At 32.7% G+C, this 23345-nt stretch overlaps 1 protein-coding gene across 1 annotated transcript; it reads right to left on the minus strand.

Annotated features, from left to right (window-relative positions):
* Nucleotides 1–4656: 4656 nt before the first annotated feature.
* mrasb (muscle RAS oncogene homolog b) lies at nt 4657–18995 on the minus strand. Its single transcript, XM_079807781.1, has 6 exons — nt 18802–18995; nt 11224–11430; nt 8494–8647; nt 8305–8404; nt 6000–6079; nt 4657–5880 (listed from the first exon to the last, which is right to left on the minus strand). Exons 2-6 carry the CDS (start codon nt 11414–11416, stop codon nt 5781–5783), a joined length of 627 nt encoding a protein of 208 aa, XP_079663907.1. The 5' UTR covers nt 11417–11430; nt 18802–18995; the 3' UTR covers nt 4657–5780.
* Between the last annotated feature and the right edge of the window lie 4350 nt (nt 18996–23345).

A 23345-nucleotide genomic window follows, 5' to 3' on the forward strand; every position in this document is an offset into this window, starting at 1 on the left:
AAATAGGATTTAGCTTATCATAATGTTGACTTTTATCTCATGGTTATGACAGAATATCATAATTTTGACTTTCCATCTCATTAATAGGATTAAGCTTGTCATAATTTTGATTTTCCATCTCAAAAATAAGACTTAGATTATCATAATTTGGACTTTTTATCTCATAAATAGGATTTAGCTTATCATAATGTTGACTTTTATCTCATGGTTATGACAGAATATCATAATTTCGACTTTCCATCTCATAAATAGGTCTTAGATTGTCATAATTTGGACTTTTTATCTCATGGTTATGACAGAATATCATAAATTTGACTTTTTATCTCATAAATAGGATTTAGCTTGTCATAATTTGGACTTTTTTATCTCATGGTTATGACAGAATATCATAATTTGGACTTTTCAACTCATAAATAGGTCTTAGATTGTCATAATTTGGACTTTTTTATCTCATGGTTATGACAGAATATCATAATTTGGACTTTTCAACTCATAAATAGGATTTAGCTTGTCATAATTTGGACTTTTTATCTCATGGTTATGACAGAATATCATAATTTGGACTTTTCAACTCATAAATAGGACTTAGCTTGTCATAATTTGGACTTTCCATCTCATTAATAGGATTTAGCTTGTCATAATTTGGACTTTCCATCTCATAAATAAGACAGAATATCATAATTTTGACTTTTCAATTATAGAATCACTCGTTTGTTGTCGTTGATTACCACAGAACGCAATTTTGATTTGTCGCTGTAAGTTCAACTTTCACTTTTATGATCTTTACAGAAACATTTTATATTTTCATGATGATGGTTTGTACGACGTCGAGAAACTAAAAAGATTTGCAGACTTAAGTGACGTTGTTTTATGTAAATGTGAAATGTCAGAAATGTTGGCGACGGATCCCTTTGGTTGGTTGAAGTTTCTGAGGTCTGAACGCTGCCTCAATTGAAGATTCAATGTAAAAATTCTTCCATAAGTAATGAATTCTGAGGAAGAAATACATGACATATAAAAGATATTTGGATTTTGAAGTGACCGTGTCGTGAATACAAATATCTCTTTTTGATGTAGTTGACCATGAACTGCCATTATTTCTGACTGTGCGACAATAACAACAGCAAAATCCCTAATCCACTAAATCCATTCAGAACGTGCTGAAACCCCTTTATGAATATAATGGTGTGATGTCACAGGGGCATTGCAATTATGAAATGTTCCTCTTATGAATAGCACTTCTGTTCACTAATTGCGTTTGGGTGAGTATTGTTTTGTGTGTCTGTATAAGGTTAATAATAATTATGAATATTAGTAGCCTATGTGTACGTGTTTCATATCCGGTTCCTCTAATATGTACAGTAGGTCTCAGAAGAATAAAGACGTTTGTGGTTAAAAGGTCTGTTTTTCTTAACCTCTGGGACCATTTTGGGGATTTCCGCTTGAATTTGGCCTCAACAAATTGAAAAGCTTCCCATACACACATACACTGTGGTCTCTAAATACACAACTTTGGTGTAATTTGCACAATTAAATTAAAAAATCATACATATTTAACATTTAAAGTATATACTTGATCACATTTTCTGTGAACTCTGCAGTGTTCCTTAGTAAATAGCGCCACCATGTGGCCGAAAAGGCATAACATAAACACAAGGAATAATAGAATGATTGGAATAATGGAAAAATCATACGGTAGTAGGGTAAAGAAACATGCTAAATTATTTTATTTTTGCATTTATTTATTATTATTAGTTACTATTAAATAGCAATTGTTATATATGTGTAAATATTTCATGCAAAACTGAAAAGAAACTACAAAATTGAATAAAGTTCACAACTAATTCATGCCGCGTTTATTCAAATAAATCAGGTAAATAAAACAAATTGATTGATTTATTAGATTTTTATTATAATATGTTTATATTCCACTTTACAAATTCTTACAATATTCCTGATGCAAAAAATCCCTTCTTTTTCAGAGCATGTTTTTGGCCTTAATTGGTCTTAATGATCTTAATCTTCATACAAACATGATCACAGAATACATAGACTTTATATAATAAATTACTTAAAAAAAAAAAACAATAGCAAAAAAAAAAAAATCCAGTAATAACAGAACCGCAAAATTTGCACCAAGTTTCAAAGGAAATCGAAAATGTCAGGAGGACATCCAGTCTTTGAAACAAAACAGATCTGCTTTCGTAAGATTCAAATAAACACGTATAGGGCAGACGAATCACAAAACAAACTACTTGGACGGTGTTCCTTTAATATGCTAAACACTAAAGCTGTACTTTTTGAAACATCAAAAAGCAAAACCGGCGTATAGAATAACATACAATACATTCAAAACATCAATGAGAACTTCGAAACGAGCAAAAAACGCATTCAAAATAAAGTGACGATGCATTCAAGACGAGCGAAAAAAGATAAACGCGAGAGATCAAGGCGGACCGCGTCCCTTGACCTAATGACTTCGCAATGATGTCACAATGGAGAATGTTACATTGTAACCATGTAACAAAAGCATCAAAGACACGATGTAACACTGTAACGTTTTTGTGCAATTACTGATTGAATCAGTTTTATGGCAACGTAATTGAGATCAGGCATTAAATGTACAAAACTTTCAATGTGATAGTCTTGATCTACAATCAGCTGATGTCTTACAGATCTGGATTTAATAACATCGTATATCGTCAAAGAGGAGCTGATGTACGAACATCGATCTTTGAGTTTTTATAGATACAGTCAGCAACGCATCACACATTGGGGGCGTGGTTTAGCGCCGGGTGAACGAATTCCGGTTACCATAGTTACGTATTGTTTCTAAGCGGAACATGAAGAATACGCAACACAATCTCATGACGATTCGTAACTATTTGGTGAATTGGTGGCTAATTTGTAATAATTCGTACAATTTCATTCATACGTTTTCGTACGATCTGTTTACACCCCAGTGGAGGTTACATTTAGGGGATGGGCCTTCATGCTTTCTTTCTAATAATCATACTTATTTTGTACGAAACGCATTGTACGAATACATACGAAAGCGCTAAGTTACATTTTCCTGTGAGATCAGGTTTGCCGCTTTTAAGAAAGAAAACACTGAAAAGTATTGCGGCGTTCACGCCATGTTGTAATTACCGTAATCTTGAGATTACAACACGTGACGTTACATTCAGAACTATTGTACATTTTTGGCGAATTGGTTGCTAATTTGTATTAATTCGTACAATCTCATTAGTACGTTTTCGTTCGTTTTGCTTACACCCCAGTGGCGGTTACATTTAGGGGGGGTTAGGTTGGGCCTTCATGCTCACTTTCTTTCTAATAATCGTGCGTTTTTGTACGATTCACATTGTACGAATTCATACGAAAGCGACATAGTTACATTTTCCTGTGAGATTAGGTTTGCCACTTTTTAGAAAGAAAATACTGAGAAGTATTGCTACATTCATGCCATGCCGTAATTACCGTAATCTCAAGATTACAACACGTGACGTTATATTCAGAGCCGTTTACGTCCTCGAATTATGCGTTTCTATGGCAAACCGTAATCGTACAATTGAATTCATGTTTTCGTACAATCTGCTTACACCCCAGTGGCAGTTACAGTAAGGGGGGGGGGGTTAGGGTAGGCCTTCATGCTCACTTTCTTTCTAATAATCGTACGTTTTTGTACAATTCACATTGTACGAATTCATACGAAAGCGCTAACTCGTAATATAGTTCCGTTCTCCCGTGAGATCAGGTCTGCCACTTTTTAGAAAGTAAATACTGAGAAGTATTGCTGCATTCGCACCATATCGTAATTACCATAATCTCGATATTACAAAACGTGATGTTATATTTCGATCTGCTTTCACCCCAGTGGCGGTTACATTTAGGGGGGGTTAGGTTGGGCCTTCATGTTCACTTTCTTTCTAATAATCGTACAAATTCATACGAAAGCGATACCTCGTAACATAGTTACATTTTCCTGTGAGATCAGGTTTGCCACTTTTTAGAAAGAAAATACTGAGAAGTATTGCTACATTCATGCCATGTCGTAATTACCGTAATCTCAAGATTACAACACTTGACATTATATTCGGAGCCGTTTACGTCCTCGGAATTATGCGTTTCTATGGTAAACCGTAATCATACAATTGAATTCATATGTTTTCGTACGATCTGCTTACACCCCAATGGCGGTTACATTTAGGGGGGTTAGAGTGGGCCTTCATGCTCACTTTCTTTCTAATAATCGCGCGTTTTTGTACGATTCAAATTGTACGAATTCATACGAAAGCGCTACCTCACAACATAGTTATGTTTTCCTGTGAGATCAGGTTTGCCGCTTTTGAGAAAGAAAATACTGAGAAGTATTGCTGCGTTCACGCCATGTTGTCATTACCGTAGTCTTGAGATTACAACATGTGAGTTTCTTTTCGAGCGGTCTTTGGAATTATGCGTTTCTATGGCAACAGTATCAACGGCTAAATGAATCTCCAGCGGTCAGGTGGTACAAGTAGGAACTCTCAGAACATTCCCATCTTACAAGCTGAATTTACGAGCTCTACCAGGACGTGAACACGTTTTACAAGATGAAATCTCGTAATTACGGTTATTACTACATGGCGTGAACGCATTTTATTTTTGTATTTTGTTCTGCCATCCAATTAACTAAAATAAACTATAATTTTATTTTCTAAAAATACCATAAATTCATAACTATTTTACGTTTTGGCGATTTAGAGGCTAATTCATATTAATTCGTACAATAACAATCATACGTTTTCATACGATCTGCTTACGCCCCAGTGGCGGTTACGTTTAGGGGTGGGGTTTGGGTATATTTTTGTACAATTCACATTGTACGAATTCATTACCTCATAATATAGTTACGTTTTCCCGTGAGATCAGGTTTGGCACTTTTATTGTAATTAAAACATGGCGTGAACGCACCTTTTTTTTTTATGCCATACAATTGACTAAAATAAAGTATAAAATAATGTTTCTCCAAATATAGCTGAAGTAATACTAATAATGGGAGTAATATTTTAACTGGGAAAAATGCTACAGAAAAAAAACGTATTGGATGACATCACGTTACCTTATATGGTAAAACGTATTTATATTCAATAAGACAATGCGAGCACTTTTATGGTAAAATGTTGTTGAAATAGTTAAAAATTATATAATTTCATGTAAAATGTTTACTTATAATTACTTTATTTAGTTATTTTAGTGTCATGTGTGTAACCCTATTGCTGTTTTGTTTGTTTTTTTGCAGTGTTTTGGAAATGTATCTTAATTTTGTTCATAAAAATATGGTACCCATGGTAACCAGTATTTGACCCCCCCCCCCCCCCCCCTCCTTTCTAAGTGCATCTGTATGTGCCCATTGTGCAACTGTAATTCTGATCAGTACGGACGTCCATTCCAAGAACAGGTCGTTTTCAAAGCGATTACGCTGTATTAACAATCACTTAACAATATAGAATTCAGCACAATAAATATAGAAACACAATACAAAACAAGGCCTCAGAAAGTGTGTCTCTGAATTGTTCTCTGAGAAATAACATGAGTGAACAGCGCTAGAATCCTGTCATTTTTCACCTGCTAGGAAAATCCCATGAAAACTGCCTGAAATTCCACATTATATTGAATATTGAATCTGTGTTCTCTAGTTCCTGGATATTATCATAGTGTGTGTGTGTGTGTGTGTTTTAACAGTCCGAGTCTTGGAGTCATCATCGCGGCATTGACGCCCAGAGATAGAGGGTGTGCGGTCACAGTAAGACGCAGTGCAGCCTCTGGGAACCCGAAGGTCTGTCCGCCCTCCATTTGGCTTTCCTCTTCTTCTTCAGACCTCGTTCTGGGATCTGCTGACTGTGAACAGAGATCAACCAACATCAATGCCATTGAGATGAATGGGAATGCTAACGCGACGCTAGCTTTGTAGAGTACGGAGGGTGAAAGTAGGACGGAATCTGTAAACTTGGACGCACCGTATCACTCTGACGAGCTCGTGAAACGCTTTGTCTACATTCATGGGCGGATCCTTTGCACTCGTCTCAATATACGTGATCTGTGATGAAGACATAAAAACACAACAATTACAACCGCACAAAATATTCATAGTAGATGTGACATGATTAAAAAAGGGTTTGTATTATTAGTATATATTATAGTTTTTATTAAAAATATAAAAAAAATATTATTGTGAACTATTTAGTGGTTTGCATTATTGTAAGAAAATATTTGTAAAAATATTACATAAAAGATTAATCAATAACAAATTAATTGATTGATGATAATAATAATAATAATAATAATAATATGAAATCTGTGATGAATATGGTTGGTTATCGTTTGGGTTTTCAAACCGATAACAGTATCGGTGCCTAAACGGTGCCTGAACCGATACTTTTAAAACAGTACCGGTGCCTAAAAACGGTGCCTGAACCGATACTTTTAAAATGGTATCGTGCCTAAACTGTGCCTAAACCGATACTTTTAAAACATTATCATGCCTAAACTGTGCCTAAACCGATACTTTTAAAACAGTATCATGCCTAAACTGTGCCTAAACCGATACTTTTAAAACAGTATCATGCCTAAACGGTGCCTAAACCGATACTTTTAAAACGGTACCGGTGCCTAAACAGTGCCAAACCGATACTTTTAAAACAGTACCGGTGCCTACAAACGGTGCCTGAACCGATACTTTTAAAACGGTCTCGTGCCTAAACGGTGCCTAAACCGATACTTTTAAAACGGTATCGTGCCTAAGCGGTGCCTAAACCAATACTTTTAAAACGGTACCGGTGCCTAAACAAATACTTTTAAAACGGTACCGGTGCGTAAACGGTGCCAAACCGATACCTTTAAAATGGTACCGTGCCTAAACCGATACTTTTAAAACGGTATCGTGCCTAAACGGTGCCTAAACCGATACTTTTAAAACGGTACCGGTGCCTAAACGGTGCCAAACCAATACTTTTAAAACAATACCGGTGCCTAAAAACGGTGCCTGAACCGAAACTTTTAAAACGGTATCGGTGCCTAAACGGATACTTTAAAAATGGTACCGGTGCCTAAACGGATACTTTTAAAATGGTACCAGTGCCTAAACGGTGCCTGAACCGATACTTTTAAAATGGTATCGGTAGCTAAACGGTGCCTGAACCGATACTTTTAAAATGGTACCGGTGCCTAAACGGTGCCTGAACCGATACTTTTAAAATGGTACAGGTGCCTAAACCGATACTTTTAAAACGGTACTGGTGCCTAAACAGTGCCTGAACCGATACTTTTAAAACGGTACCGGTGCCTAAACCGATACTTTTAAAACGGTACTGGTGCCTAAACGGTGCCTGAACCGATACTTTTAAAATGGTACCGGTGCCTAAACCGATACTTTTAAAACGGTACTGGTGCCTAAACAGTGCCTGAACCGATACTTTTAAAATGGTACCGGTGCCTAAACCGATACTTTTAAAACGGTACTGGTGCCTAAACGGTGCCTGAACCGATACTTTTAAAACGGTACCGGTGCCTAAACCGATACTTTTAAAATGGTACTGGTGCCTAAACAGTGCCTGAACCGATACTTTTAAAATGGTATCGGTGCCTAAACCGATACTTAAAATAAAAAAAGAGCCACAAAACAAAATAAAAATAAACTTCTTTAAATTGAACAATTCATTAAAAGTTTAAAGTAAACAAAATAAAATATATATTAAAAAAAAACCATTTAAATTAAAGGTTAAATAATATCAAATTGATTGATCAATAATTTATATATATATATATATATATATATATATATATATATATATATATATATATATATATATATATATATATATATATATATATATATATATATATATATATATATATGTATATGTATAGTGTGTATAAATAAATATATAGTTATATAAAAATAATAATGTAGAAAAATGAAAGAAAAAGAGAACAGGAAATAAAAATAGATTCTATTTCTTAATAAACATTGCTGGTCATATTGTAAAAAATATATCTTTTTTAAAAGAGGATATAATAACAAAGTGATCAATATAAATGAATATAAAAATAATACAAAATAATGCAATAAAAATATAATAATGCAAAACAATATCAGCTTCCAAAATCTCTCAAGGCCTTGTGAGTTGGGAAAACAATAACCATTCATTTCATGCCCTAACATGTTTTACTTTTCCAAATCCAGTCAAATCCCAGTAGATAAAACCGCATGTTTTGCTGGAGAATATTGCGGTTCGTTCAGATGATGTGACAGGTTTCACTCACGCTGTGTTTGGAGGCCATCTCTCGTCCCTGCTCACTAGTGATCTTGCGTAAATGCACCAGGTCAACTTTATTTGCCACTAGAACCATGGGAAACGACTCCCTGCGACAAAGCAACAATCAAGTAAGGGACATTACTGTTGGGGGAAAACGTTTCAGTTTTAGATGGGTAGTTTTGATGTGTGTTCGTACCTGTCCTTCACTCTCAGAATGAGCTGGTGGAAACGGTCCACGTGTTCAAAACTGGCTTTGTCAGTGACTGAGAAGACGATGAGAAATCCGTCCCCGGTCCTCATGTACTGCTCCCTCATGGCACTGAACTCCTCCTGTCCAGCCGTGTCCAGAACTACACAAACACACAGATCGCCACTGCTGTTTCACACAAATACACACTGTTGTTTACTTGCAATGATATTACACAGCGGCTGAAAATAGGCGAACTTCCGTCAACATAACCAACATGACAACCGGCTAACACAGAGAGAGCTGGGACTATTTTCGGACGTCTCACAGCTCTTGATTATTACGCAGGAATGAGAGTATAGTTCCTGCCATATCGGCCTAGAAAATCACAACTTCTCATTTTCCGTCGGTCTTAGTACACGATGGAACTACAGAAGAGTCGAGTTTTAAATAGGAAAAATATCTAAACTCTTTTTGAGCGAGATGCTAACGGTCTAATCAGATTCATTGATCTATGCTAAGCTATGCTAAAAGTGCAGACCCGGAGATCGGCTGAATGGATGAGAAAACGGTAAAACTCAACTGTTTAAGAGTCGGGAAATTTTCACTCGTTGTTGATCATTTGTGATGAAACAAATTAAACTGTTAAATTATTATAATTATAGATTTTTCTTATTTTAATTTCTTGAAAGGTAAGAGTAAAATATTTGACAATGTATAAATATTTATTTCCCTGTCATTTTTGCTCCTCTTTTGTAATAAAAGCATGTTTTACTTAGTTTAGTAATTTTTTTTAATTTTACATAATTTTTACGTCGTTTTATTAACTATTTTATTTTTTAAATGAAACTTTTCACTCAATGTTATGTTGATCATTTGAAAAGAAAAGTATTTTACATTAATATAATTAGGCACCGGTTGACCGGCCAAAAACCGGCCGGTTTTCTTTGTATTTTTCTGCCGATTTTTCCGGAAGTGCGCCCGCGTGCACATACGCCTATATTGCAATCATTCGCGAACATGTCACTTGTGTGTTACAAACGGAAACTGGAGAACTGAGGGAAGAGACGAGATCCGCTGAAGGGAATGAAGAGCCGCTTTCCTGCGCGAGCTGAAGTTGTGCGAGCTGAAGTTGCGCGAGCTGAAGTTGCGCAAGCTTACCTCAAGCGCAGATAGTGAGCGTTTGTTCAGCTCAGCTTCTCACGTGTTGGATCGGATGAGAACGAAACAGACTAACTTGTGACAAAGCCGAAATACTTCTTTTTGTAGCCTAAAGAAGAACATGCTGCACTTTAGAAATGAAATACTATCAGTTCTGTAGCCTATAGGATGATCATCTTTATTTTACCTTTAAGATACATTGACTTAATTTCATTTAAAAAGCACCTGCTGTAGCATCTTAGTTTTTTTCGTTGCACTAAACTTTATTTAATTTAACATTTTGGAACAATTATATACTTTGGTTTTATTTAATTTCACTGGTAAAGACTTTTTTCTTTACACTGAATTTAAAAACAAATGCTGATTTAAGTAACGTCTTCGTTTGGATTGCAGAATATGCAGTTGTTGCCTTTAATTTCACCTTTCAGCCTTTTCATTTCCAATTCAATTTCAAGTTAATTTCAGATTGAGGACTTGTTTTCATTAGCCAAAAGCCAATTTAGCCTGTTAAATACCAAATAAACATCTTGTTCATGTATACTTTCGTTCTTTTATTGTGTAATTTTATTTTTATTTTTAATCGGAAATCGGTATCGGAATGGGACAGTTTTCTTGAAAAAAAAATCGGCATCGGAATCGGCCATGTAAAATCATGATCGGTGCATCACTAAATATAATTATAGTTAATATATTAAAAGGTAAAACTAAAATATTTGACAACGTATAAATATTTATTTCCAGTCATTTTTGCTCCTCTTTAGTAATAAAAGCATGTTTTACTTAATTTAGTTAATTTAAAAAAAAAATGATGTTTGTATTATTTTTAGGTCGTTTTATTTACTATTTTATTTTTTAAAGGAAACTTTTCACTCAATGTTATGTTGATAATTTGTAAAGAAAAGTATTTTACATTAATATAATTATAGTTAATATATTAAAAGCTGAAAGTCAAATGTATAAATATTTATTAAATAGAGCCTTTTGCTTTTGCAAGAATATAAAATAATCTGCTAAATGCATAAATGTAAAAGAATATAACTTTTGAATGTTTTAATTTGACATCACTTCATACTGCACATAGTACATTAGACTATTTATTCATAATATAATCATTGTTATTGTTAAAGGTGCACTGTAAAATTTGTAAATTCTGTCATAGCAGTCGCCGAGTAAACCGAGGGGAACGTGGATATGATGTCATCGACAGGCCACGCCCCGGGTAAAATAGCATCTCACCATTTACAAATAGTCGGAAACATTTGGGATATTGTAAGTACTGAACAAAATATATAACACTGGCCTAGTGGTGTTTGGATATTTAACTGAAAAAAATCTTACATAGGGCACCTTTAAAAGTAAAATATTTTAATATATTTAAAAATGTCGTAAAGATTTCCTTTAATTCTCTTTAACTGTTGTTCCCCCCTGTAACTTTTAACTCTAGCTCATCATTTTGTGATTTATTTCATGTTTTGTGCTCATAAATATTGAATAGTCAGAAATGACTGCTTCATGATTTCTTGTTGTGCATAAAATAAACTGCACTGCCCTCTACTGGCGTCATATTGAACTGCTCACCGTCCAAAATGGCCCATTGTCCATCGATCTCGGTGTGTTTGAGGTACGAGTCCTCGATGGTGGGGTCGTAGTCAGGGACGAAGATCTTCTGGAAGAATTGTATGGTGAGAGCGCTTTTCCCCACGCCTCCATCTCCCACCACCACCAGCTTATATGTGGGCAGGTTGTCCCCGGGAACCACGCTGGTCGCCATGGAGACAGCTACACCTGCAATAGAGAGAAAATGGTGTCAGATGAGAGACGTTGCTGTCGATTTGGTGGGCAGGCAAACACATGCTTAATGCTTATATATATATATATGCTTAAACAGTTGATAAGACGTTAATCTGTGTTATTTAATCAGCTGAAATGATTTAGTATGATAAAGTGCATTTGCAATAGTGCCTTTATGGAGTTTCTTTGTTATCTGAGAAATTTTAACAGAAATAAATTAAAAAGAAAGAATATAATAATAATAATGTTTAATAATGACAATAACTATTTTATATATATATATATATATATATATATATATATATATATATATATATAAAACAATATATATTCATTATTATTAAAATAGTATTAATAATAATATCTATAATATATCAAATACATACAAATATTTAAATAAAAAAATAAATAATAATAATTACTATTATTATTAAAATATTAATAACTCACTATTACATATAAAATAAATACACTTTTTTTCTATCAAAAATTACATAATTTAAAAATGTATACATATATAATAATAAATATTATTATTAATAGAAATAACTATTATATATCAAATACATAAAAATATTTAAATAAATAATAAAAAATGGATATAATAATAATAACTATTATATGTAAAATAAATAAAAATATATATTTAAAAAAAATTATATATATATAATAATTATTCATAAAATATTATTAAAAACAATAACTATTATATATCAAATGAACAAAAATATTTTTTAAATCAGAAATTCTATAAAAATGTATATATATTTATTATTAAAACATTAATAACAATAACTATTATATATAAAATAAAACAAGATATTTTTTCTATCAAAAATTAAATAATTAAAAAATGTATACATATATAATAATAATAATTATTATTATTATTAAAATATAATTAATAAAAATAACTTATATATAAAAAACATAAAATATTTAAATCAAAAATAAATAATACAAATTGATATAATATTAATAATTATTATTATTAAAATATTATTAATAATAACTATTATATGCAAAATAAATACAAATATATATTTTAAATTAAATAAAAATGTATATATATAATAAATATTAATAAATTATTATTGATAACAATAACTATTATATATAAAATAAATCAAAATATTTTAGTGAAACAATTATATATATATATTTATATATTTATATATATATTTATATATATATATATATATATATATATATATATATATATATATATATATATATATATATATATATATATATATATATATTATATATATATATATTTATATATTTATATATTTATATATATTTATATATATTTATATATATATATTTATATATATATATATATATATATATATATATATATATATATATATATATATATATATAAATTAAATAATAAAAAATGGATGGAACGATAATGATAATAATAAAAGTGTAAAAATATAATATATTATTATATATTATATTTAATATACAATATTATTTTTATCAACTTTATCCACTCCTTTATCTGCATTTACAATCTTTTATCAAACATTCGATTCTTTCTCCACCTCGGAAACAACTTTTCATTTCCTGCTGATGTCATCAAGGCCTTGTGGGTGGGGAAAACAATATTAACCAATAATGTCATACCCTAAAATATCCTTTACTTTTCACAATCTAATCCAATCCTAATAAATCTAACCATATGTTTTCCTTGGTTCACAGAATAATATCTTAGGAAAACAAAGAGTCAGTGAGTCAAACTCAAAAACTGGAAATGTATGATTCATGAACAAAGGTTTTGTGATTTGTTGAAAATAAAAATCTGACTAAAGTGAGTTTAAACGACATGAGTGTGAATAAATGCTGATTGAACATTTTTTTGGGGGTGAGCTGTTTCTTTAAGAGAAAAAAAAACTTTGATTCAGACTTTTCTAATGTCTGAAATGTCACTAATGGACTCAATATTGGCATAAAGAAGAAGGCTTTTCCCAGACATCCAACCAGATCATCACACACACAGGAAATATGGTCTAGACGAGACACTTGGATTGCCACGCTGTGATTTTGCAGTGTGATCTCAGCTCGAAACTGCCAACATCAAGAGAGCCCCAGACAGATTGACCAGTGAGCTAAAAACTGTACAACTGAAAGTACGTCAAGCCTCTGAAATACAGCAAACAACCTCAAAAACACAACCTCTTATTTTAGGATTAAACACCCCAAACTGATCTTTACCCCTGATGTCAGTATTACACATCTCTTCCAGTCGCCCTTCCTGTCAGACACAATAGAGGGAAGTTCAGGATTTCCTTTCTGAAATCATCTGGGATATGACTCCACTTCTTAAGGATCGTGAAAGCACCTGGATCTAAATCAGGCCGTTTACAAATCATATTTTAAGACATTCTGTATTACGGATCCTCGCACATGACATGAGAAAAAATACTTATATCGCGGCCACAAATTAACAATTTGTTCCCATGACTTGCTTACGTCCATATGTTTTACTAATTCGTTCCCTCGTTTATTAGTGAATCGTGCACAAAATATAATAATTTGTTCCGTTGTTTCACTAAATCGTGCACACAATATAATAATTTGTTCCGTTGTTTCACTAAATCGTGCACACAATATAATAATTTGTTCCGTTGTTTCACTAAATCGTGCACACAATATAATAATTTGTTTCGTTGTTTCACTAAATCGTGCACACAATATAATAATTTGTTTCATTGTTTCACTAAATTGTGCACACAATATAATAATTAGTTCCGTTGTTTCACTAAATCACGCACACAATATAATAATTTGTTCCGTTGTTTCACTAAATCGTGCACACAATATAATAATTGGTTCTGTTGTTTCACTAAATGGTGCACACAATATAATAATTTGTTCTATTGTTTCACTAAATCGTGCACACAATATAATAATTTGGTCCCTCATTTCACTAAATCGTGCACACAATATAATAATCTGTTCCATTGTTTCACTAAATCGTGCGCAAAATATAATAATCTGTTCCATTGTTTCACTAAATTGTGCACACAATATAATAATCTGTTCCATTGTTTCACTAAATTGTGCACACAATATAATAATCTGTTCCATTGTTACACTAAATCGTGCACAAAATATAATAATTTGGTCCCTCATTTCACTAAATTGTGCACACAATATAATAATTTGGTCCCTCATTTCACTAAATCGTGCACACAATATAATAATCTGTTCCATTGTTACACTAAATCGTGCACAAAATATAATAATTTGTTCCGTTGTTTCACTAAATCGTGCACACAATATAATAATTTGTTCCGTTGTTTCACTAAATCGTGCACACAATATAATAATTTGTTCCGTTGTTTCACTAAATCGTGCACACAATATAATAATTTGTTTCGTTGTTTCACTAAATCGTGCACACAATATAATAATTTGTTTCATTGTTTCACTAAATTGTGCACACAATATAATAATTAGTTCCGTTGTTTCACTAAATCACGCACACAATATAATAATTTGTTCCGTTGTTTCACTAAATCGTGCACACAATATAATAATTGGTTCTGTTGTTTCACTAAATGGTGCACACAATATAATAATTTGTTCTATTGTTTCACTAAATCGTGCACACAATATAATAATTTGGTCCCTCATTTCACTAAATCGTGCACACAATATAATAATCTGTTCCATTGTTTCACTAAATCGTGCGCAAAATATAATAATCTGTTCCATTGTTTCACTAAATTGTGCACACAATATAATAATCTGTTCCATTGTTTCACTAAATTGTGCACACAATATAATAATCTGTTCCATTGTTACACTAAATCGTGCACAAAATATAATAATTTGGTCCCTCATTTCACTAAATTGTGCACACAATATAATAATTTGGTCCCTCATTTCACTAAATCGTGCACACAATATAATAATCTGTTCCATTGTTACACTAAATCGTGCACACAATATAATAATTTGGTCCCTCATTTCACTAAATCGTGCACACAATATAATAATCTGTTCCATTGTTTCACTAAATCGTGCACACAATATAATAATCTGTTCCATTGTTTCACTAAATCGTGCACAAAATATAATAATCTGTTCCATTGTTTCACTAAATTGTGCACACAATATAATAATTAGTTCCCTCATTTCACTAAACCGTGCACACACAACATAATAATTTGTTCCATTGTTTCACTAAATCGTGCACACAATATAATAATCTGTTCCATTGTTTCACTAAATAGTGCACACAATATAATAATCTGTTCCCTCATTCACTAAATCGTGCACACACAACATAATAATCTGTTCCATTGTTTCACTAAATTGTGCACACAATATAATAATTAGTTCCCTCATTTCACTAAACCGTGCACACACAATATAATAATTTGTTCCATTGTTTCACTAAATCGTGCACACAATATAATAATCTGTTCCATTGTTTCACTAAATCGTGCACACAATATAATAATTTGTTCCCTCATTTCACTAAATTGTGCACACAATATAATAATTTGTTCCCTCATTTCACTAAATTGTGCACACAATATAATAATTTGGTCCCTCATTTCACTAAATCATGCACACAATATAATAATTTGGTCCCTCATTTCACTAAATCATGCACACAATATAATAATTTGGTCCCTCATTTCACTAAATCATGCAAACAATATAATAATTTGTTCTATTGTTTCACTAAATCATGCACACAATATAATAATTTGGTCCCTCATTTCACTAAATCATGCACACAATATAATAATTTGGTCCCTCATTTCACTAAATCATGCACACAATATAATAATTTGGTCCCTCATTTCACTAAATCGTGCACACACAATATAATAATTTGTTCCATTGTTTCACTAAATCGTGCACACAATATAATAATCTGTTCCATTGTTTCACTAAATCGTGCACACAATATAATAATCTGTTCCATTGTTTCACTAAATCGTGCACACAATATAATAATCTGTTCCATTGTTTCACTAAATCGTGCACACAATATAATAATTTGTTCCCTCATTTCCCTAAATTGTGCACACAATATAATAATTTGTTCTATAGTTTCACTAAATCATGCACACAATATAATAATTTGGTCCCTCATTTCACTAAATCATGCACACAATATAATAATTTGGTCCCTCATTTCACTAAATCATGCACACAATATAATAATCTGTTCCCTCATTTCACTAAATCGTGCACACACAATATAATAATTTGTTCCATTGTTTCACTAAATCGTGCACACACATTATAATAATTTGTTCCATTGTTTCACTAAATCGTGCACACAATATAATAATTTGTTTCATTGTTTCACTAAATGATGCACACAATATAATAATTTGTTCTATTGTTTCACTAAATCATGCACACAATATAATAATTTGGTCCCTCATTTCACTAAATCATGCACACAATATAATAAATTGGTCCCTCATTTCACTAAATGATGCACACAATATAATAATTTGTTCTATTGTTTCACTAAATCATGCACACAATATAATAATTTGGTCCCTCATTTCACTAAATCATGCACACAATATAATAAATTGGTCCCTCATTTCACTAAATCGTGCACACAATATAATAATTAGTTCCATTGTTTCACTAAATTGTGCACACAATATAATAATCTGTTCCCTCATTTCACTAAATCGTGCACACACAATATAATAATTTGTTCCATTGTTTCACTAAATCGTGCACACACATTATAATAATTTGTTCCATTGTTTCACTAAATCGTGCACACAATATAATAATTTGTTTCATTGTTTCACTAAATGATGGACACAATATAATAATTTGTTTCATTGTTTCACTAAATCACGCACACAATATAATAATTTGTTCCATTGTTTCACTAAATCATGCACACAATATAATAATCTGTTCCATTGTTTCACTAAATTGTGCACACAATATAATTTGTTCCCTCGTTTCACTAAATTGTGCACACAATATAATAATCTGTTCCATTGTTTCACTAAATCGTGCACACAATATAATATTTGTTCCCTCATTTCACTAGATCGTGCACACAATATAATAATCTGTTCCATTGTTTCACTAAATCGTGCACACAATTTAATAATTAGTTCCATTGTTTCACTAAATCGTGCACACAATATAATAATTAGTTCCATTGTTTCACTAAATAGTGCACACAATATAATAATCTGTTCCATTGTTTCACTTAATCGTGCACACAATATAATAATCTGTTCCATTGTTTCACGACTTTTATTACATTTAAAAATATTTGCGTAAATCATTTCCACAATAACCGTTCACTGAAAATAACAGAAAACGGAAACATGCACCATTCACAAATATTTTCGGTCAAAAAACAAAAATCAGTCAATTAATCGGCCTTCGGTTTATCGCTAGTAAAAAAACGAAATCTTAGTATTTACTAAATCGAAGGAATGAATAAATAAGTCTTGGGAATTAATTCTTAATTCGTCGCCACAATTAAACTAAAATGAGAGAACGAATTTAAAATTTTTGAGAGCATGTCATGTGTGTGTTGCGAAAAAAAGTGGTTGAACGAAGCTGATTCCGATAAAAATATTACAATTTTACAACGGCAAATAATATATAATTTCAAATATAAAATTAAATATTTACTTAAAAGATAAACATATAAATTATAATATCTTATTCACGACTTTTAGGCCTACATTTTAAAAGAAATTGCGTAAATAATTTTCACAATAACCATTCACAAAAATAACTGAAAACGTAAACGTGCACCATTCGCAATATTTTCGTCGCAAAATTAAAAAAAAAAAATCGGTCGATTAATCGGCCTTCGGTTATCACTAATAAAAACCTCCTTTCCATCGTACAACTGTAAAGTCTCTTTTCGACTAAAATTACACTGTATATTAATTTTGTGCATGATGTGTGATAGTCAAATCTGTGCATGGCTTCAGCACACATCTGAGCTATGCATATATCAATACACCCACCTTGATCATTCGGTCTGCCTAATGCATTACCCATTAGGCTTTATCTTAGGTATGTGCATATCTATGATCTCCATTATGTGCAGCTACACTGCAATGAAAGCATCTTCCTGGAAAAAAGGAAACAATCTCTCATGCATTTTGAGATGTGTGTGTGTGTGTGTGTGCACCGTTTAATGTTGCAACTCACCAATTTGATCACTTAATATGTTCATGCATAATGCATAAATGCATGATTCAACGGGTAAACCATGCATATCTATGTAGAAACGCCCGTTTAATATATAGCAACCTAGATTTTATTCCTTCGTGCTGTGGATGGATGCAGTCTGCATGCATTTATGTATGCATTAAAAATGATTACCTTTTCACGAGATGACAGCATATGCCAATAGCCCGATCCGTTTCCACAGATGTTGCTGCCGACATTACCGAGTAAATACACACGCGGAAACGTTTGTCTATTTGTTATAAACTGGATGCAGTGGCTTTTTATCGGGCCGAGCGAAGAGCCGTTTTCAGTTCCTCACACCTCGAGAGCGTTCACAGTTACTTTACACTGATTTACAGCTCTGGCGGGGGGAAACCGGTCAGCTCTTTGACAAATATTAAGCTTATTTTAAATACTTGACGATATATATTTATCCTACTGGTTATTTTGATAAAACACCATTCAATAAAAATTGATTAATCGAATTTTAGATGGATATATTAGGAATAAATCTGTAAAAGAGCTAGTTGGTCACCCCTCTTCCTCTCGGGTTTGGTACGGTCCACTGTCAGAGCTCAGTTTGGAAGCACTCGCATGAGTCAATTCCTTATTTCAAAGAGTACATTTATATATATACTTTTTATATCTACTTTATATATTTGTTTTACTCATTTTATTAGACAAACACCTGAAATATGAGGGGAAAATACAGAATAAATAATGAATTGACTGTGTTTGCAGTCTTAAAAGAGGGAAGCAAGTTTTACACAGGTTTTAAAAACTGTATTGACGGATGTCACACACAGAGAAGTTAAAAAAAAGGTTTAAAAAAAAAAAGTTACAAAAAAAAAAAAAAAAAAGAGTAAGGGAGTGTCGTGTTCTTTTCAGTCAAACCCTGTACGCCTGTCAATCACTTTTGGCCGTTAGGGTTTGTTTACGTTTTTGACAGACGCGGGTGTAAAATAGTGAAGCAATTGTACAAAGCTCCAAAAAAAAAAAAAAAACCCCAAAACTAAACATGGTACCCTTACTTTTTTTTGTAACCATCATATTTTAAGGTTCAACGCCAATATACCCAACAAAATCCATTCACTTCCAAACCGACGAGCTGACGCTATGATTCGACTGTTGAGAAATTAATATGCATTTTTCACAGCCCACGCTCCTACAGCTAAAGACGAGAGACATTTTAGTTTCCGGCTCATTTGTACACAAACAAATTATGTAATTTACTACAGGAGAATATGCTGGAAACATATCGCTCTATGACTTCATAACGGTTGCCTAGTAACAGGCAGGCTTTCTCTTGAACCCTCTCCAATGCGCTAATCGTCATCTAAAGCTGCTTCAACCCATCATCGGAGCCTGAACCGGCCATTTTATAATGACAGAGTTCAGTCTAGAGTTGCTGCCTTCTATAAAGTGTTAATGCGATGTAATTAAATGTTAGAAGTGCAGATTCGGGTCACACCTTGGAAATGAGACAGACATACATCCTCTCCGGAAGATGGCGCTGCAAACACACACAAGCTTAGAGCAGAAGATGGTGGTTTTAAAGGGGTAGTTCACCCCAACATTAAAATCTGGTCATCTTTTACTCACACTAAGGTTGTTCCTAACCTGTATGAGTTTCTTTCTTCAAAATGTCTGCTTTTATGTGTTCAACTGAAGAAATAAAAGTTTGGAACAACTTTAGGGTGAGTAAATAGGCTAATGACAACACTTTCATTTTTGGGTGAACTGAGTAGGGGCTAGTTTTTATCAAATCTATCTATCTATCTATCTATCTATCTATCTATCTATCTATCTATCTATCTATCTATCTATCTATCTATCTATCTATCTATCTATCTATCTATCTATCTATCTATCTATCTATCTATCTATCTATCTATCTATCTATCTATCTATCTATCTATCTATCTATCTATCTATCTATCTATCTATCTATCTATCTATCTATCTATCTATCTATCTATCTATCTATCTATCTATCTATCTATCTATCTGTCTATCTGTCTGTCTGTCTGTCTGTCCATCTGCCTGTCTGTCTATCGATCTATCTGTCTGTCTATATATCTGTCCATCTGTCCATCTATCTGTCTGTCTGTCTGTCTGTCTGTCTGTCTGTCTGTCTGTCTATCTATCTATCTATCTATCTATCTGTCTGTCTGTCTGTCTGTCTGTCTGTCTGTCTGTCTGTCTGTCTGTCTGTCTGTCTGTCTATCTATCTATCTATCTATCTATCTATCTATCTATCTATCTGTCTGTCTGTCTGTCTGTCTGTCTGTCTGTCTGTCTGTCTATCTGTCCATCTGCCTGTCCATCTATCTGTCTGTCTGTCTGTCTATCTATCTATCTATCTATCTATCTATCTATCTATCTATCTATCTATCTATCTATCTATCTATCTATCTATCTATCTATCTATCTATCTGTCTGTCTGTCTGTCTGTCTGTCTGTCTGTCTGTCTGTCTGTCTGTCTGTCTGTCTGTCTATCTATCTATCTATCTATCTATCTGTCTGTCTGTCTGTCTGTCTGTCTGTCTATCTGTCCATCTGCCTGTCCATCTATCTGTCTGTCTGTCTATCTGTCCATCTATCTATCTATCTATCTATCTATCTATCTATCTATCTATCTATCTATCTATCTATCTATCTATCTATCTATCTATCTATCTATCTATCTATCTATCTATCTATCTATCTATCTATCTATCTATCTATCTATCTATCTATCTATCTATCTATCTGTCTGTCTGTCTGTCTGTCTGTCTGTCTGTCTGTCTGTCTGTCTGTCTGTCTATCTGTCCGTCTGTTTGTCTGTCTATCTATCTGTCTATCTATCTGTCTGTCTGTCTATCTGTCCGTCTGTTTGTCTGTCTATCTATCTGTCCGTCTGTTTGTCTGTCTATCTATCTGTCCATCTATCTGTCTGTCTATCTATCTGTCTATCTATCTATCTATCTATCTATCTATCTATCTATCTATCTATCTATCTATCTATCTATCTATCTATCTATCTATCTATCTATCTATCTATCTATCTATCTATCTATCTATCTATCTATCTATCTATCTATCTATCTATCTATCTATCTATCTATCTGTCTGTCCATCTGCCCGTCTGTCCATCTATCTATCTATCTATCTATCTATCTATCTATCTATCTATCTATCTATCTATCTATCTATCTATCTATCTATCTATCTATCTATCTATCTATCTATCTATCTATCTATCTATCTATCTATCTATCTATCTATCTATCTATCTATCTATCTATCTATCTATCTATCTATCTATCTGTCTGTCTGTCTGTCTGTCTGTCTGTCTGTCTGTCTGTCTATCTGTCCGTCTGTTTGTCTGTCTATCTATCTGTCTATCTATCTGTCTGTCTGTCTATCTGTCCGTCTGTTTGTCTGTCTATCTATCTGTCCGTCTGTTTGTCTGTCTATCTATCTGTCCATCTATCTGTCTGTCTATCTATCTGTCTATCTATCTATCTATCTATCTATCTATCTATCTATCTATCTATCTATCTATCTATCTATCTATCTATCTATCTATCTATCTATCTATCTATCTATCTATCTATCTATCTATCTATCTATCTATCTATCTATCTATCTATCTATCTATCTATCTATCTATCTATCTATCTATCTATCTATCTATCTATCTATCTATCTATCTATCTATCTATCTATCTATCTGTCTGTCCATCTGCCCGTCTGTCCATCTATCTATCTATCTATCTATCTATCTATCTATCTATCTATCTATCTATCTATCTATCTATCTATCTATCTATCTATCTATCTATCTATCTATCTATCTATCTATCTATCTATCTATCTATCTGTCTGTCTGTCTGTCTGTCTGTCTGTCTGTCTGTCTGTCTGTCTGTCTGTCTGTCTGTCTGTCTGTCTGTCTGTCTATCTATCTATCTATCTATCTATCTATCTATCTATCTATCTATCTATCTATCTATCTATCTATCTATCTATCTATCTATCTATCTATCTGTCCGTCTGTCTGTCCGTTTGTCTGTCCGTTTGTCTATCTGTCCATCTATCTGTCTGTCTGTCTATCTATCTGTCCATCTATCTATCTATCTATCTATCTATCTATCTATCTATCTATCTATCTATCTATCTATCTATCTATCTATCTATCTATCTATCTATCTATCTATCTATCTATCTATCTATCTATCTATCTATCTATCTATCTATCTATCTATCTGTCTGTCTGTCTGTCTGTCTGTCTGTCTGTCTGTCTGTCTGTCTGTCTGTCTGTCTGTCATCTATCTATCTATCTATCTATCTATCTATCTATCTATCTATCTATCTATCTATCTATCTATCTATCTATCTATCTATCTATCTATCTGTCTGTCTGTCTGTCTGTCTGTCTGTCTGTCTGTCTGTCTGTCTGTCTGTCTGTCTGTCTGTCTGTCTGTCTGTCTATCTATCTATCTATCTATCTGTCTGTCTGTCTGTCTGTCTGTCTGTCTGTCTGTCTGTCTGTCTGTCTGTCTGTCTGTCTGTCTGTCTGTCTGTCTGTCTGTCTGTCTGTCTGTCTGTCTGTCTGTCTGTCTGTCTATCTATCTATCTATCTATCTATCTATCTATCTATCTATCTATCTATCTATCTATCTATCTATCTATCTATCTATCTATCTATCTATCTA

Source organism: Gobio gobio (genome assembly GCF_949357685.1).
Source record: "Gobio gobio genome assembly, chromosome: 24".
Lineage (NCBI taxonomy): Eukaryota > Metazoa > Chordata > Actinopteri > Cypriniformes > Gobionidae > Gobio > Gobio gobio.

Excerpts from the sequence above, each read along its gene's own strand:
- mrasb (XM_079807781.1), bottom strand. The coding sequence starts at position 11,416 with ATGGCGACCAGCGTGGTTCCCGGGGACAACCTGCCCACATATAAGCTG. Across the intron at positions 8,648-11,223 it reads ACAATGGGCCATTTTGGACG|TTCTGGACACGGCTGGACAG; the intron begins GTGAGCAGTTCA and ends GTGTTTGTGTAG. Across the intron at positions 5,881-5,999 it reads GAGCTCGTCAGAGTGATACG|TCAGCAGATCCCAGAACGAG; the intron begins GTGCGTCCAAGT and ends CTCTGTTCACAG.